This window comes from Staurois parvus, unplaced genomic scaffold, assembly GCF_062004578.1.
Source record: "Staurois parvus isolate SC_StPar_1 unplaced genomic scaffold, SC_StPar_1.0 ptg000132l, whole genome shotgun sequence".
Taxonomy (NCBI): domain Eukaryota; kingdom Metazoa; phylum Chordata; class Amphibia; order Anura; family Ranidae; genus Staurois; species Staurois parvus.
Window position 1 is genome coordinate 7,276,066 of NW_028317928.1, and position 16,628 is coordinate 7,292,693.

Sequence of the window (16,628 nt, forward strand, 5' to 3'; positions counted from 1 at the left end):
ACTGACCGGGGGAATCAGCAGAGCTGTGGATTACTGCTGAGCGGGAGGATCAGCAGATCTGGGGGTTACTACTGAGCGGCGGGGGATCAGCAGATCTGGGGATTAGTACTGAGCGGGGGATCAGCAGAGCTGTGGATTACTACTGAGCCAGGGATCAGCAGAGCAGGGGGTTACTACTGAGCGGGGGATCCGCAGGGCTGGATGTTACCAGTGAGCAGGGGATCAGCAGAGCTGGAGGTTACCAGTGAGCAGGGGATCAGCAGAGCTGGAGGTTACCAGTGAGCGGGGTATCAGCAGAGCTGGAGGTTACTAGTAAGCAGGGGATCAGCAGAGCTGGGACTTACTACTGAATGAGGGATCAACAGAGTATGGCGTTACTACTGAGCAGGGGATCAGCCTGTGGGTACTACTGAGTGGGCATCAACAGAGCTGGGGAAACTACTGAGTGATGCATCAACAGAGCTGGGGATACTAAGGAGCGGGGGATCAGAAGACCTGGAGGTTACTACTCAGCGGGGGATCAGCAGAGCTGGCGGTTACCAGTGAGTGGGGGATCAGCAGAGCTGGAGGTTACCAGTCAGTGGGAGATCAGCAGAGATGGAGGTTACCAGTGAGCGGGGGATCAGCAGAGCTGGAGGTTACCAGTGAGCGGGGGAACAGCAGAGCTGGAGGTTACCAGTCAGTGTGGGATGAGCAGAGCTGAAGGTTACCAGTGAGCGGGGGATCAGCAGAGATGGAGGTTACCAGTGAGCGGGGGATCAGCAGAGATGGAGGTTACCAGCAGAGATGGAGGTTACCAGTGAGCGGGGAATCAGCAGAGCTGGAGGTTACCAGTCAGTGGGGGATCAGCAGAGCTGGAGGTTACCGGTCAGTGGGGGATCAGCAGAGCTGGAGGTTACTAATGAGTGGGGGATCAGTAGAGCTGAAGGCAGAGCTGGAGGTTACCAGTGAGCTGGGGATCAGCAGAGCTGGAGGTTACTAGTGAGCGGGGGATCAGCAGAGCTGGAGTTTACTAGTGAGTGGGGGATCAGCAGAGCTGGAGGTTACTAGTGAGCGGGAGATCAGCAGAGCTGGGGGTTACTACTGAGTGGGGGATCAGAAGAGCTGAAGGCAGAGCTGGAGGTTACCAATGAGCTGGGGATCAGCAGAGCTGGAGGTTACTAGTCAGCGGGGGATCAGCAGAGTTAGGACTTACTACTGAGTGGGGGGGTTACTAATGAGTGAGGGATCAACAGAGTATGGGGTTACTACTGAACAGGGGATCGGCAAGCTTGAGGGTACTAATAAGTGGGGCATCAACAGAGCTGAGGGTACTGCCGAACGAGAGTACTGATACTATTAAGGGGTACTACTGAGCCTCTTTAAAACAAATAGAAATCCAACACACGCAGGGCATTTGCCAAGTTTCATTGAAGCTGTAGGCTCTTTAATGTGTGCTGAAGTCGATCCAAGCGTAAATGAAGGTTACACCAAAAAGTGGTCAAAGTTCCGCACACTGCTGTGACCGAGTGTTCTTCACAAGGTCGCGTTTGCATCGCTTCTGCGTGCATTGAGCCAAAATTGATCCAACACATCTTCTTCGGTTGGCTTTATTGCTCCCCAATGTTTATCGCTATCAATGTAAAGTTAATTGCGCCACAAATGGCATTTACAGAGCGTCTGCAATGCGTCTTGAAACCTTTACCTGGCGAGATGATAATACAAGGATCCATACAATAGGAAACCAATCCAGAGGAGGCGCCCGGATTTTAGGAGCTATGTGTACGTGAAACCACCCAGTGCAAACCTTGCTGACCCCTGAGGACACATGACCTGACCCACATCACATGACCCCCCCCCCCATACAGCCCCCACACATAGTGCTGGGACCCTCTTCTCTCATAATAAGAAGATATTCTTACCTTCTCCTCACAGGGAACACACTCACTCCAATCTTACACCCCCACAGGAAATTCCCAATCCTCCAAACCTTTTTGGGATACAACAAAATGGCCGTTTACTATACTAAGGACACTTTTCATTTTCGGTGTCGAAAACACAGAACCTTTAAAACCATTGTAACGTTACCAGGGAGCGGTGAGAGGTGACTGCAAACCGCTGGCCCTTCTTATCTATATCTAGTCCAACAACTGAAATTCTCTGCTTGGAGAACGAGTAAGATACAGGCGACAACAAAATGGGTGCCAAACTACGGCGAGAGACGTTCTCACAGGAGCTGGCGTCACCATAACAACCAGGAAGAGGTCTGGCAGCTGTGAAACGCACACACCGGAAGTGAAAGCCACAGAGCGGAAGTTGGGGAAGAAAGTGATGATAGGATGGGTAGCTGGTCAGGGATGAGGAGATATTGGAGTGGAAGTAGATTCATATGGTAATTGTATAAGGGAAAATATATTTTTATATATATATATATATAAAATACATATATATATATAATATGTAAATATATAATTTTTTATTTATTATATTTATATATATGTAAATAAAATATATATAAAAGATGGAATACTTTCAGATTCACAGAAGGAGCAGTCCAGTTTTTAAGCCCTTGACCTACAGAGAATTTCCCCCCCTTCCTGACCAGGCCTTTTTTTTGTGATACAGCACTGCGTTACTTTAACTGACAATTGCGCGGTCATGCAACGCTGCACCCAAATGGAATTTATGTCCTTTTTTCCCCCACAAATAGAGCTTTCTTTTGGTGGTATTTGATCACCTCTGCAGGTTTTTAATTTTTGTGCTATAAACAAAAAAAAGACCAACAATTTTGAAAAAAAATATATATATATATATTTGGTCTTTTTGCTATAAAACATGTCCAATAAAAAAAAATGACAATATCAAATTTCGTCATAAATTTAGGTCGAAATGTATTCTGCTCCATGTCTTTGCTAAAAAAAATCCCAATACGTGTAAATTGGTTTACATGAAAGTTATAGCGTTTACAAATGGTGGTATATATAATGGAATTTAAATTTTTTTTATACCAGTAATGGGGGGGAACTGACTTGGTGTCACTGACATCCCCAGTGACACCAATACAGTGATCAGTGCTAATAACAACCACTGACACTGTACTAATAGCACTGGGCAAGAAGGGGTTAACATCTGGGGCCATCAAAGGATTACCTGTGTGCTGTGTGTGTTTTACTAGGGAGACATGCTGTGCAGAGAGATACACAGCAGCATGTCCTTGCTGGCAGGAGAGAGACCTGTGTTGATTACACACAGACCTCTCCCCGGTTGGCTTTCCCCGATGATCACCGAATGCTGGCCGGGACCCGGTGACTGACATCTCTAGCCACCAATAGCATCGTGGGTAGGGATATGTACACACCCCCTACCAGTAAATGCAAATTAGAAAAATTTAATTTTGCGCAGCCCTGCCGCCCTGGAGCAGTAGTTCTGCTATATGGTGGAGGGCAAGCAATTAACAAAGGTAGAATGTATGAAGCCCGAAAAAGGAAACCAAAGTGTGATCAGCAGATGCGTCCTTTGAAAAAAGGAGCTTCCAAATGGATCCTTTAGGACGGCAAATGTTCATTGGTCAAATGTACAGGTCAGGACACACCTTCAATGCGTTTTGTTGATCTTTAGTGGCCAGTTCGTCAGGAACAGGCATACAGTACACTTTAATGGGCGAGAACTGTATACATTCATTGTGTACCGTACACTTTTTCCTGATGAAGAGGCCACTAAGGAGCCACAAAACGCTTTATGGTTCAGCTTGTTTTTATGACCAATAAACAACTACTTTCCCGAAGAATCCATTTAGAAGCACCTTCTTATTTAACAGTCGCCTCTGCTAACCATGCATTGGTTCCATTTTGGGGGCTCATCTCTTCCAATATTGTTCACCAGAACGTGATCACAGCCTGGCACAGGGCAGGAATCTCTGGAAAACCCTGCCGAGCATCAAGACGCATATAGTCATTGTCAGGGAGCGAGGAACCAGACACACAAGGAGGTGCAATTAAAGGTAGGTTTATTATACAAAACAAGACAGAGTCTATGCAAGTCCAACAGCAAATGACTTGGTAGAACAGTAGCCAGGAAGGATGGTCGCCAGCGCCGGGGTCAGAAGCCAGGAAGGATGATCGCCAGAGCCGGGGTCAGAAGCCAGGAGCGATGGTCGCCAGAGCCGGGGTCAGAAGCCAGGAAGGATGGTTGCCAGAGCCGGGGTCAGAAGCCAGGAAGGAGTCTTGCCAAAGCCGAGTCGGTATCCAGGAGAGCAATGAGAAACTAAACAGGAGCTTGCTGCTGTGCAACAGACAGGACACGAATGCAATGGACAGCTACAAACAGCAGACTTATATGTGATAAGCCGCCACCTCCTGGGGGAGGAGCTGCAGGGGGCTGAAAGCATACATGATCCCACAATGCTTTGCAGACACATAAGATGGATGCCAGCACATGGAGCAGCACAAGCCCTGAGGAAAGGTAGGACCTTTACAGTACCTCCTCCTCAAGGGCCCCTCCCCCTCCGCGGCTCAACATAAGGCTTCTGGGGAAAGCGGGCGTGAAAAGCGCGGAGGAGGGCAGGAGCATGAACATCCGCGGAAGGAACCCAGGAATGCTCCTCTGGACCATAACCACGCCAATGGACCAGGAACTGCACCCGACCGCGGACCAACCGAGAGTCCAGGATGCGGCTCACCTCATACTCCTCATGACCGTCGACCCGGATAGGATGAGGCCGAGGCGGAGAGGCAGTAAAGGGATTACAGACCAGAGGCTTCAGCAGGGATACGTGGAAGACATTGGAGATACGCATCCCAGGAGGAAGAGCAAGGGCATAGACAACTGGGTTCACCCTACGGAGGATGCGGAAAGGACCAACAAAACGGGGAGCAAGTTTCGGTGCGGGCACCCGAAGATTGACGTTACGAGTGGACAACCACACCCGATCTCGGACCTGGTATGAAGGAGCGGGCAACCGTCTACGATCAGCCTGGAGATTCTGGCGCTGAGCTGAGTCCTTCAAGGACCTCTGGATCTGCCCCCATGAGGAACCCAGGGCAGCAAGATGGTTATCCACAGCCGGAATGTCCTGTGGCGAGAACAACTCAGGCAATACAGCGGGTTGGAACCCATAATTGGCCATGAAGGGAGACATCCCGGAGGTGGAGTTGACAGCCGAGTTCCTCGCAAACTCTGCCCATGGCAGGAGATCGACACAATTGTCTTGATGGTCTGAGATATAGCAGCGAAGGAATTGTTCCAGGGCCTGGTTGGAACGCTCCGCAGCCCCATTGGACTGCGGGTGGTAGGCCGAAGAAAAGGAGAGCTTGATACCCAACTGGGAGCAGAAGGCGCACCAGAACCTGAACACAAACTGGCTCCCACGGCAAGAAATTGCCGACTGTGCAAGAACTGGCTACGGTCAGGGAGATCTTTCGCTTGCATGGGTTACCTAAGGTGATTGTCTCGCAATCACCTTAGGTAACCCATGCAAGCGAAAGATCTCCCTGGCGAAAACCGTAGCCAGTTCTTGCGCAGTCGGCAATTTCTTGAACGGAACACAATGGCACATCTTGGAGAAATGATCAATGACCATAAAAATTAACGTATGGCCTTGAGACGCAGGGAGGTCTACAATAAAAGCCATGCCCAGGTGTGACCAGGGATGCTCCCCATTGGGAATGGGTTGCAGAAGGCCTAATGGAAGATGCCAAGGAGATTTATTCTGGGAACAGACAGAACATGCCACTACATATGAGGCGATGTCGGAACGGAGGGATGGCCACCAGAATAAACGAGAAACGACCCAGGACAACTGGTTCCTCCCTGGATGACCGGCAGTCTTGGAATTATGGTAGGTACGCAGCAAGCGGGTGTGCAATCCCTCAGGTATAAAACCTCTGCCGCTAGGGTACAAAATTCTATGGCGTACTCGGCAACGGTTCGTGAACCTTGATGCATAGACATGAGCAGCTTAGCAGCAGAGGCGGAGCGAGCAGGCACATCGAATACCGTACGGAAGGAGGCAAAACCGGCAAACTCGTGAATCACAGGGTTATCGTTCTCCCATAAGGGATTTGCCCAGGCCAAGGCCTTGTCCGAGAGCAGCGAGATTAGGAAACCCACCTTTGACCTCTCCGTAGGAAAAGCGTGGGGTATCAATTCAAAATTTATGCCCACTTGGTTAAGGAAACCCCGATACTGACTCGGTTCACCCCCAAAGCGCTGTGGAAGGGGGGCTGAACCAGTCATGCCTCTGAGCACCGCAGGTGCGGCAGCAGATGTGGAGGTAGGCGCAACAACTGGAGCAACAGCGGGAGCGACCATAGGAGTGACAACCGGCCTAATAGCACCAGGAGCAAGGTGTGATGTGCGTGCAAGCAGGGTTTGCAACGCCTGAGCGAACTGATCCAACAAGCGATCCTGCTGATCAAGTCTGGCAACCAACATAGGGAGTGAGAGCGTACCTGCACCATCAGAATTCATGGCATTCGTGTAGTGTCAGACACACACATAAAAGGTAGGTTTATTGTACAAAAACAAGACAGAGTCTATGCAAGTACAACAGCAACAGCGGATGACTGGGTAGGACAGTAGCCAGGAAGGATGGTCGCCAGAGCCGGGGTCAAAAGCCAGGAAGGATGATTGCCAGAGCCGGGGTCAGAAGCCAAGAAGGATGATCGCCAGAGCCGGGGTCAGAAGCCAGGAAGGAGTCTTGCCAAAACCGAGTCGATATCCAGGAGAGCACTGAGACACTAACAGGAGCTTGTTGCAATTCAACAGACAGGACACGAATGCAAAGAGCAGCTGCAGACAGCAGGCTTAAATGTGATAAGCCACCACCTCTGTAGGAGAAGCCGCAGAGGCTTGAAAGCATAAAGGATCCCACAATGCTTTGCAGAAACCTAAGATAGATGCCAGCACATGGAGCAGTACAAGCTCTGAGGAAAGGTAGGACCTTGACACATACGCAGAGCAGCATACAGGAGCAAGGTCAGGATCAAGCCGGGGTCATACACAGCACCAGACAGGCGCAAGGTCAGGATCAAACCAGGGTCATACACAGAGCAGCAGACAGGAGCAATGTCAGGATCAAGACGGGGTCATACACAAAGCAGCAGACAGAAGCAAGGTCAGGATCAAGCCTGGGTCACACACAGAGCAGCAGACAGGAGCAAGGTCGGGAGCAAGCCGGGGTCATACACAGCACCAGACAGGCGCAAGGTCAGGATCAAGCCTGGGTCATACACAGAGCAGCAGACAGGAGCAAGGTCGCGATCAAGCTAGGGTCAAACACAGAGCAGCAGACAGGCGCATGGTCAGGATCAAGCCGGAGTCATACACAGAGCAGCAGACAGGAGCAAGGTCAGGATCAAGCCAGGGTCACACACAGAGCAGCAGACAGGAGCAAGGTCAGGGTCAAGCCGGGGTCATACACAGACAGGAGCGAGGTCAGGATCAAGCTGGGGTAGAGAGCCAGGAGGAGAGCCAAAGCAGGTCAGGGTCAAGCCGGGTCGGTAACGAATAATCAGCAGTAGGATAATACACAGGAACAGGAGGCTCATGATAATCCAGCAATTTACTGTGAGGAGTTGCAGTCCTTATAAAGGCCACTAAGTGTCAGCAATTATCGCGCCCTGCGTGTGCCGGTGTGCATGCGCACATTTTTGCACAGCCATATTGGGCATTGGCACATTTGCCAGGGCTTCCTCATCTTTTCCCCTGACACATGTTCCCCATATGACCTGAACTAGGTTGCTTGAACCTAGGACAGGTATCCAGGAACCTTAGGAATAGAAGTATACATGAATGTAAGTATACTATTAGCACACTCTTTGCTGTACTTTCCTTATATGTAATACTGAACACTAAGTCTTAGAAGGATCTTTCTTGTGGCTTCTCTTCTCCCACTTTACCCCTTGACTTTGCCTTCTCTCACTCACCTAGAGCACCACTGACTTATTCCTTTTACCAAAGTCCTTCTCAAGTGACTATAAGCTTGATAGATGACTCTAGCACAGCCTTTCTCAACCAGGGTGCCTTGAGGTTCCTTCAGGGGTTGCCTTGGCCAAATGTCTAATAATTGTCCAAAACTTGTATACAAGCCAGTGGGTGGAACAAGCCTGCCTTTTAGTTACAGAAAGCCAAAGGTTTTCATTGTGCACCATTACAACCTTCTAGCCGCCTGACAATCAATGACATCATCAGTTGATAAGGAGGATGTCAACTGCCTGCACAGCATCCTAGTTTGACCCTCCCCTGCCCTTCTCCATCAGCACTGGGGTCACATTGGCTTAGTGATGGAGAAAAACTGAGGGAGAAGAGAAACACTGCAATACTAGTCACTACCAGGGTGAAAAAGTGTATTTGCTTTGGAAGAATAAATCACCTCTAATGTTGGGTGTCCTATATGTGTGGATGTTGCTGCGTTATATAAAACGGTTTTAGAACGGGGTGCCTCGGGACTGTCCATCATTTTAAAGGGTGCCTTGACTGAAAAAAGGTTGAGAAACACTGCTCTAGCAGAGGCCAAAATTCCAGATAGTCAGGGTCCGGGTCCTCAGAAGGTACACTAGACTACCTCTGGACTGGGAAGAGTTCCATGCTACACTTGGAGGGAGCAGAAGCGAGAAGGTGCTTGCTCAATGCTGAATGACAGAACACACACAACACCCCATCAAGCAGGTGATCCCTGGAACCCTTGCCTTATTCACAGGTAAACCCAATCAAAAAGTGGACATTTTAAATGGCGCTCAGTGGTCCTAGCTGTGAGGTAGCTCCCACTGCTCAGCCTAATCGCAACAGTGACTCTTCACAATCACAAGATAGCACCTGGAGCTGTTCCACAACTCTACCTGGAAAGTGCATCGTGGCTAGCAGCATAGTACACTTTGGTATGAACAGCACCACAATGCAGAGCCCAGTATCATGAAGGTCACATTCCAGGAAATCGTCCAGTCCAAAGTGGTCAAGGTGTGGCACTCCTAAGTTAGGCTGACGAAAGGCCAGGTCAGCAGCGATGCAGCAGAAATCTTTATTGAAGAAAAAGAGATCTTGGCTGCTGGCCAGTGTTGTCCATCTCCATTCTCAATGTAGAATACTAAAGTGGAGTTCCAGTCGTTTTTGTGTTTATTAAAAGTCAACAGCTACAAAAACTGTCCCGGAGTCCAGCTATGTTCTCACCCGCGTGGTCCCTTCTCCCCTTCTTTCCTCCATGGTGCTGGCGTCTCAACTGTGGGCACCAGCCTGTGACAGCTTGCAGTTTCACCGCCTGGTGCCCATTGCGTATTTGCAAGTCGCGCTGCTAATTGGTCCGGCAGTCTCCTGGGACCTGTGAAAGTTTCCAGGAGACTGTGGGAGGGAGGAAGGGGCCGAACTTCTGGCTCACTTCGCCTCGGTGATCTGAGCCGGAAGTGGGAGCAGGGGTACCTGTCAAAACCAGGTACCTGCTCCACCCCCAAAAAAAGTTCCAAATATGGCAGTGGAGGGGGGGGGGAGGAAGCAAATAAGCAGAGCTTTCACTTTGGAGTGGAACTCTGCTTTAAGAATATGCTCCTCTTGCAGCAATTTTTTTTATAACCAATGAGTTGACTGCATACAGTAATTTCTCCACCCAAAAACCACCCTTTCCTTGATGCGTTTAACCACTCCTGGCTTACAAGGATAGGGGAGCTAATGTCTGCACCCAAAAACCACCCTTTCCTTGATGCGTTTAACCAATCCTGGCTTACTCACAAGGATAGGGGAGCTAATGTCTCCACCCAAAAACCAACTTTTCCTTGACGCGTTTAACCACTCCTGGCTTACAAGGATAGGGGAGCTAATGTCTCCACCCAAAAACCAACCTTTCCTTGACATGTTTAACCACTCCTGGCTTACTCACAAGGATAGGAGAGCTAATGTCTCCACCCAAAAACCAACCTTTCTTGATGCATTTAACCACTCCTGGCTTACTCACAAGGATAGGGGAGCTAATGTCTCCACCCGAAAACCACCCTTTCCTTGACGTGTTTAACCACTGCTGGCTTACTCACAAGGATAAGGGAGCTAATGTCTCCTCCCAAAAACCACCCTTGACGTGTTTAACCACTCTTGGCTTACTCACAAGGATAGGGAAGCTAATGTCTCCACCCAAAAACCACCTTTCCTTGATGCGTTTAACCACTCCTGGCTTACTCACAAGGATAAGGGAGCTAATGTCTCCACCAAAAAAACACCCTTTCCTTGACGCGTTTCACCACTCCTGGCTTACAAGGATAGGGAAGCTAATGTCTCCACCAAAAAACCACCCTTTTTTCCTTGATGCGTTTAATCACTCCTGGCTTACTCACAAGGATAGGTGTGCTAATGTCTCCACCCAAAAACCATGATGATTGTTGTTTCTGGTTTTATGACAATATATGTTTTTTTTTTTTTGCCATTGGTCAGCTGGGTGGGAGGGTTTTATCCACTCTCCTTCTGACATTCTATTAGTATATAGGCTTGTGGCCAGCAGGCACATCTCTAGCTCTGAGGAAGGGGGTTCAGCTCCCGAAACGCGTGAGATTATTTTCCAATCAGGCTTCATGAGATGCGTAAATGGCCTACAGCTATAGTTGCCAACGTCCTAGGAGTTTTCCAATCAGGCTTCATGAGATGCGTAAATGGCCTACAGCTATAGTTGCCAACGCCCTAGGAGTTTTCCAATCAGGCTTCACGAGATGCGTAAATGGCCTACAGCTATAGTTGCCAACGCCCTAGGAGTTTTCCAATCAGGCTTCACGAGATATGTAAATGGCCTACAGCTATAGTTACCAACGTCCTAGGAGTTTTCCAATCAAGCTTCACGAGATACATAAATGGCCTACAGCTATAGTTACCAACGTACTAAGAGATTTCCAATCAGGCTTCACAAGATACGTAAATGGTCTACAGCTATAGTTACCAACGTCCTTGGAGATTTCCAATCAGGCTTCACGAGATACGTAAATGGCCTACAGCTATAGTTACCAACGTCCTAGGAGTTTTCCAATCAGGCTTCACGAGATACGTAAATGGCCTACAGCTATAGTTACCAACGTCCTTGGAGTTTTCCAATCAGGCTTCATGAGATACGTAAATGGCCTACAGCTATAGTTACCAACGTTCTGGGTGTTTTCCAATCAGGCTTCATGAGATACGTAAATGGCCTACAGCTATAGTTACCAATGTCCTAGGAGGTTTCCAATCAGGCTTCATGAGATACGTAAATGGCCTACAGCTATAGCAAGGGCAATATTCAACTTTGGTCAGAGCTGCAGAGCTTTTTTTAAAGTATAACTAAAGACAAAACTTTTAGTTTTGGACAGAGTGGAGAGGGATTAGAACACCTATTACTGTAGGTTTTTATTGCTTTCTGTGCTCCCGTTAGGAAGATTTACCCTCTCTTCTTTGCCCTGTTTACACATATCATTGAAAGAAAACAGAAAAACAAATTTTGGGTTGACGCAAGAAAATAGAGGGGAGATCTTCTAATGGGGTCCACTGGTTCTGGTGACCTGTGGGACCCAAGAGATTCTCTTAATTTGTCCCTGGAAGTGAAAGTAAAAGGAAATCCCAAATTTTGGGTTGTCCCCAGAAAAGTAATAGAGGAGGAATATTCCAATGGTGACATCAGATCTGGTGACCCCAAAAAACCCTTAATTTGCAGGGATTTCCTCTCACTTCCTGTTTGGCTATGGGACAAGAAGCGAAGGGAAATCTCCCCAACGAGACAAAAATGGCAACAAAAAAAATTGACAGGGGTAATAACCCTCCCTTAACGTTTCCAAAATTAAAAAAAAAAAAAGTTTAGCCTATAGTTCTACTTTAACTACAAGCATTTCTTATCTGCTAACCCCTATAGTGTGCTCCTCATGAAGGGCCACGTTTAATGCTACAGCATTCAAAGTCATTTATTTTGACTGATATATTGTTATTTTTTTGTCACTGTTTTATATAATATGCCTAAAAATGAGATTTACTAGATGAAGCCTTGTAGGGTGAGCCAGCCCATATAATGTTTATCATTTAACACTACATGACAGAATTTAAATTAAAAAAGGGGATCTAGGATTTCCCTTTTTCTTTTTTTTAATTGGATAATTTTTATTGCTTATTTTTTATCAACAAATAAACAAGTACAAAACCAGACATACATCTCAGGGCCCCCATTTTGCCATTAGGTACAGCGCAGGTTGGTTACATTGGTGTTATATCGAATAATAATAATTTTAATAGAGGTTGCCAATTTGTTTTGGCATAAACGTCTCCTCAGAACTGTACATTGGCTTGTACCTGCAAAATTATCGCTTTTACAGAAATACAGTGCCTTGAAAAAAGTATTCATACCCCTTGAAATTTTCCACATTTTGTCATATAGCAACCAAAAACGTCCATGTATTTTATTGGGATTGGATGTGATAGACCAACACAAAGTGGCACATAATTGTGAAGTGGAAGGGAAATGAGAAATGGTTTTCAACATTTTTTACAAATAAATCTGGGAAAAGTGTGGTGGCATTTGTATTCAGCCCCCCGGAGTCAATACTTTGTAGGACCCCCTTTGGCTGCAATTCCAGCTTCAAGTCTTTTTGGGGATGTCTCTCCCAGCTTTGCACATCTAGAGAGGGACTTTTCTGCCCATTCTTATTTGCAGAATCGCTCAAGCTCTGTCAGATTGGATGGAGAGCGTCTGGGAACAGCGAATTTTAAGTCTTGCCACAGATTCTCCATTGGATTTTGGTCTGGACTGTGACTGGGCCATTCTAACACATGAATATTCTTTGATCTAAACCATTCCATTTTAGCTCTGGCTGGATGTTTCGGGTCGTTGTCCTGCTGGAAGGTGAACCCCAGCCCCGGTCTCAAGTCTTTTGCAGACTCTAACAGGTTTTCTTCTAAGATTGCCCTGTATTTGGCTCCATCCATATTCCCATCAACTCTGACCAGCTTCCCTGTCCCTGCTGAAGAAAATCAACCCCACATGTTATGCTGTCACCACCATATTTCACGGTGTGGATGGTGTGATGTGCAGTGTTAGTTTTCCGCCACACATAGCATTTTGCTTTTAGGCCAAAAAGTTAAATTTTGGTCTCATCTGACCAGAGCCCCTTCTTCCACGTTTGCTGTGTCCCCCACATGGCTTCTGGTAAAGGGGACTTCTTATGGCTTTCTTCCAACAATGGCTTTCTTCTTCCCACTCTTCCATAAAGGCCAGATTTGTGGAGTACACGACTAATAGTTGTCCTGTGGACAGATTCTCCCACCTGAGCTGTGGATCTCTGAAACTCTTCCAGAGTTACTATGGGCCTCTTGGCTGCTTCTCTGATGAAAGCTCTCCTTGCCCAGCCTGTCAATTTAGGTCAGGGGTAGGCAACCTGCAGCTCTCCAGCTGTTGCAGGACTACAAGTTCCATCATGCCTCTGCAAGTCATAGCTGTAACTGTCTGTTTTGTAATGTTGCAATGCCTCATGGGAAATGTAGTTCTACAACAGCTAGAGAGACGCAGGTTGCCTACCCCTGGTTTATGTGGACGGCCATGTCTTGGTAGGTTTGCAGTTGTGCCATACTCTTTCTATTTTCGGATGATGGATTGAACAGTGTTCCATGAGATGTTCAAAGCTTGGGATATTTTTTATAACCCGACCCTGTTTTAAAAGAACCTCTGAGGGCTTCACAGAACAGCTGTATTTATATTGAGATTACATTACACACAGATAGACTCTATTTACTAATTAGGTGGCTTCTGAAGGAAATTGGTTCCACTAAATTTTAGTTAGGGGTATCAGAGGGGGTTGAATGCAAATGCACGCCACACTTTTCAAACATTTATTTGTAAAAATTTTTTAAAACCATTTATAATTTTCCTTCCACTTCACAATGATGTGCCACTTTGTGTTGGTCTACCACATAAAGTCCCAATAAAGTACATTTACGATTTTGGTTGTAACATGACAAAATGTGGAAAATTTCAAGGGGTAAGAATACTTTTTCAAGGCACTGTAAAAGCCCTGGACAACTATATACCGTGTATGAAGATTCTGAGCTACACACAAACTACAAACAGAAACTAGAGCCTGACCTATCCTCCATGAGAACAAAACAAGCACAATTAAACATTTTTATATCTGTATGATAGCTTATTAAGAATTTTTGTAACTAGAGACTAGTTTGACAAACAGTATGAGTGTCCTTGACGTGTAGTGAGTACCAAGGCCCAGAGGATATAGATTTATTGTAACAATATCTTTGTTATTAAAGTAATGGGTGTTGGACCAAAAACGGATGACCATGGATTCCAAAGTTCTCCAAATTTCTAAGGGCAACTGCAAATTGCAAAATCAAATTTTCCATGGAAAAATACATTTTAAAATATTTTGTGCTTCCAATTTGCTGGAAATGCCTCCATGAAGACATAGTTTGACAAATTGCATGTGGAAGAGCTCAATGGAGCCCTGGCCTTAAAGTGTTACTAAACCCAGGGGCCTGCATTCACTATATCCGCTCTCCCCGGACCCCGCATTCCTATATATCTGCTCTCCCCAGACCCCACATTCACTATATCTGGTCTCCCCGGACCCTGCATTCACTATATCCGCTCTCCACGGACCCCGCATTCACTATATCCGCTCTCCCCGGACCCCGCATTCACTATATCCGCTCTCCCCGGACCCCGCAGTCACTATATCTGCTCTCCCCGGACCCCGCAGTCACTATATCCGCTCTCCCCGGACCCCGCATTCACTATATCCGCTCTCCCCGGACCCTGCATTCACTATATCCGCTCTCCCAGGACCCCGCAGTCACTATATCTGCTCTCCCAGGACCCCGCATTTACTATATCTCCTCTCCCAGGACCCTGCATTCACTATATCTGGTCTCCCCAGACCCTGCAGTCACTATATCCGCTCTCCCAGGACCCCGCATTTACTATATCCGCTCTCCCCGGACCCCGCATTCACTATATCCGCTCTCCCCGGACCCTGCAGTCACTATATCCGCTCTCCCAGGACCCCGCATTCACTATATCCGCTCTCCCCCCGAACCCTGTATTCTCTATAACCGCTCTACCTGGATCCTGCATTCCCTATATCCGCTCTCCCCTGACTCAGCATTCCCTATATCCACTCTCCCCGGACCCTGAATTACCTATATCTGCTCTCCCCGGACCCTGCATTCACTATATCTGATCTCCCGGACCCTGCATTCACTATATCTGCTCTCTCACTATATCCGCTCTCCCTGGACCCTGCATTCACTAAATCGCTCTCCCCGAACCCCACATTCACTATATCTGCTCTCCCCGGACCCCACGTTCACTATATCCGCTCTCCCCAGACCCCGCATTCACTATATCCAGTCTCCCCGGACCCTGCATTCACTATATCCGCTCTCCCCGGACCCTGCATTCACTATATCCACTCTCCCCGGACCCTGCATTCACTATATCTGCTCCCCCGGACCCTGAATTCACTATATCAGTTCTCCACAGACCCGGCATTCACTATACTATATCCGCACTCTATGCACCCTGCATTCACTATATCCGCTCTCCCCAGACCCTGCATTCACTATATCCGGTCTCCCACATTACACAGAACATAGAAGTGCAATTATTTTAGTAAATATAAACTGCTAAATACTTTTTCTCATCAGCAGCTAGAGCAGTCTTATGACTTCTATCAGTGTCCAGCAGAACAGTGGTTAAAGCTTGTAGGAGGAGTTTCCATTCTCCCCTATGAGGATGCAGAACCCCTGACCTCTGTCTGGACAGTGCTGATTGGCCCTGTGCTGATCACATGCACCCTCCCAAAAAAAAAGAGAAACACTCTCTAGCAGTACACACCATGCTTTACTGCACATACAGACTGATTTTACTGTTGTGGGTTTAGTAACACTTTAGCCGTACTGAACACCTTTGACGTGAACTAAAATACCAATTATGAACCAGATCTTCTAGTCCAACGTCTCACAAATGATCTTTTGGCTGAATGGAAAATTCTCACAATGGAAAAACCAAATGAAAAGTTGAGATTCTGAATGGTGCTCAGTGGTCCTAGCTGCAACATAGCTCCTTGGCCTCCTCACAACAATGACAAGGCGGCACCTGGGGCTGTGCCCTTGTATAGTGCTCTGTGGCTATTAAAACAGTATACTTTGGTCTGAATAGCACCACAATGCAGAGCCCAGTTCCAGAAGGTCACATTCCAGGCAATCGTCCAGTCCAGAGTGGTCCAGGTGTGGCACTCCAAAGTCAGGCTCAGGAACGGCCAATCCAGATAGCTGCATATAGAGACCAACACAGCAGAGATGTAGCAGAAATCTTGATTGAAGAAAAAAAAAGGAGTAGCTAGTAAAAGGTTAGCCTTTCCCTAAGCAGAGCTGAGAAAAGGAGTCCATCTTCTTATGACAGTGGTCTCCAAACTGTGGCCGGGGGGCCCTTTGCTTGCTTTTATCTAGCCCATGGGGCACTATTACATTCACTGATACCAATTGTGTATAATTCCCCCCACTTACACCAATGAAGGGGACTCAATTCCTTCCAATGACACCAACGATGGGGCACAATTCCTCCCAGTGACAGAATTAATAGGGACCAATGACATCAATGGTGGGGCACAATTCCTCCCAGTGACAAAATTAATAGGGTCCAATGACATCAATGATGG

The 16,628-nt window shown here is 47.3% G+C and overlaps 1 protein-coding gene across 1 annotated transcript in view; it reads right to left on the reverse strand.

The window, feature by feature from the left end:
• The window catches only part of LOC149466264 (uncharacterized), a 68,567-nt gene that overhangs the window by 38,220 nt on the left and 13,719 nt on the right, over positions 1-16,628 (reverse strand). Inside the window, 2 exon segments of the mRNA XM_089672722.1 lie at positions 8,817-8,993; positions 16,116-16,242. Coding sequence (XP_089528848.1) covers positions 8,817-8,993; positions 16,116-16,242 — 304 coding nt within the window.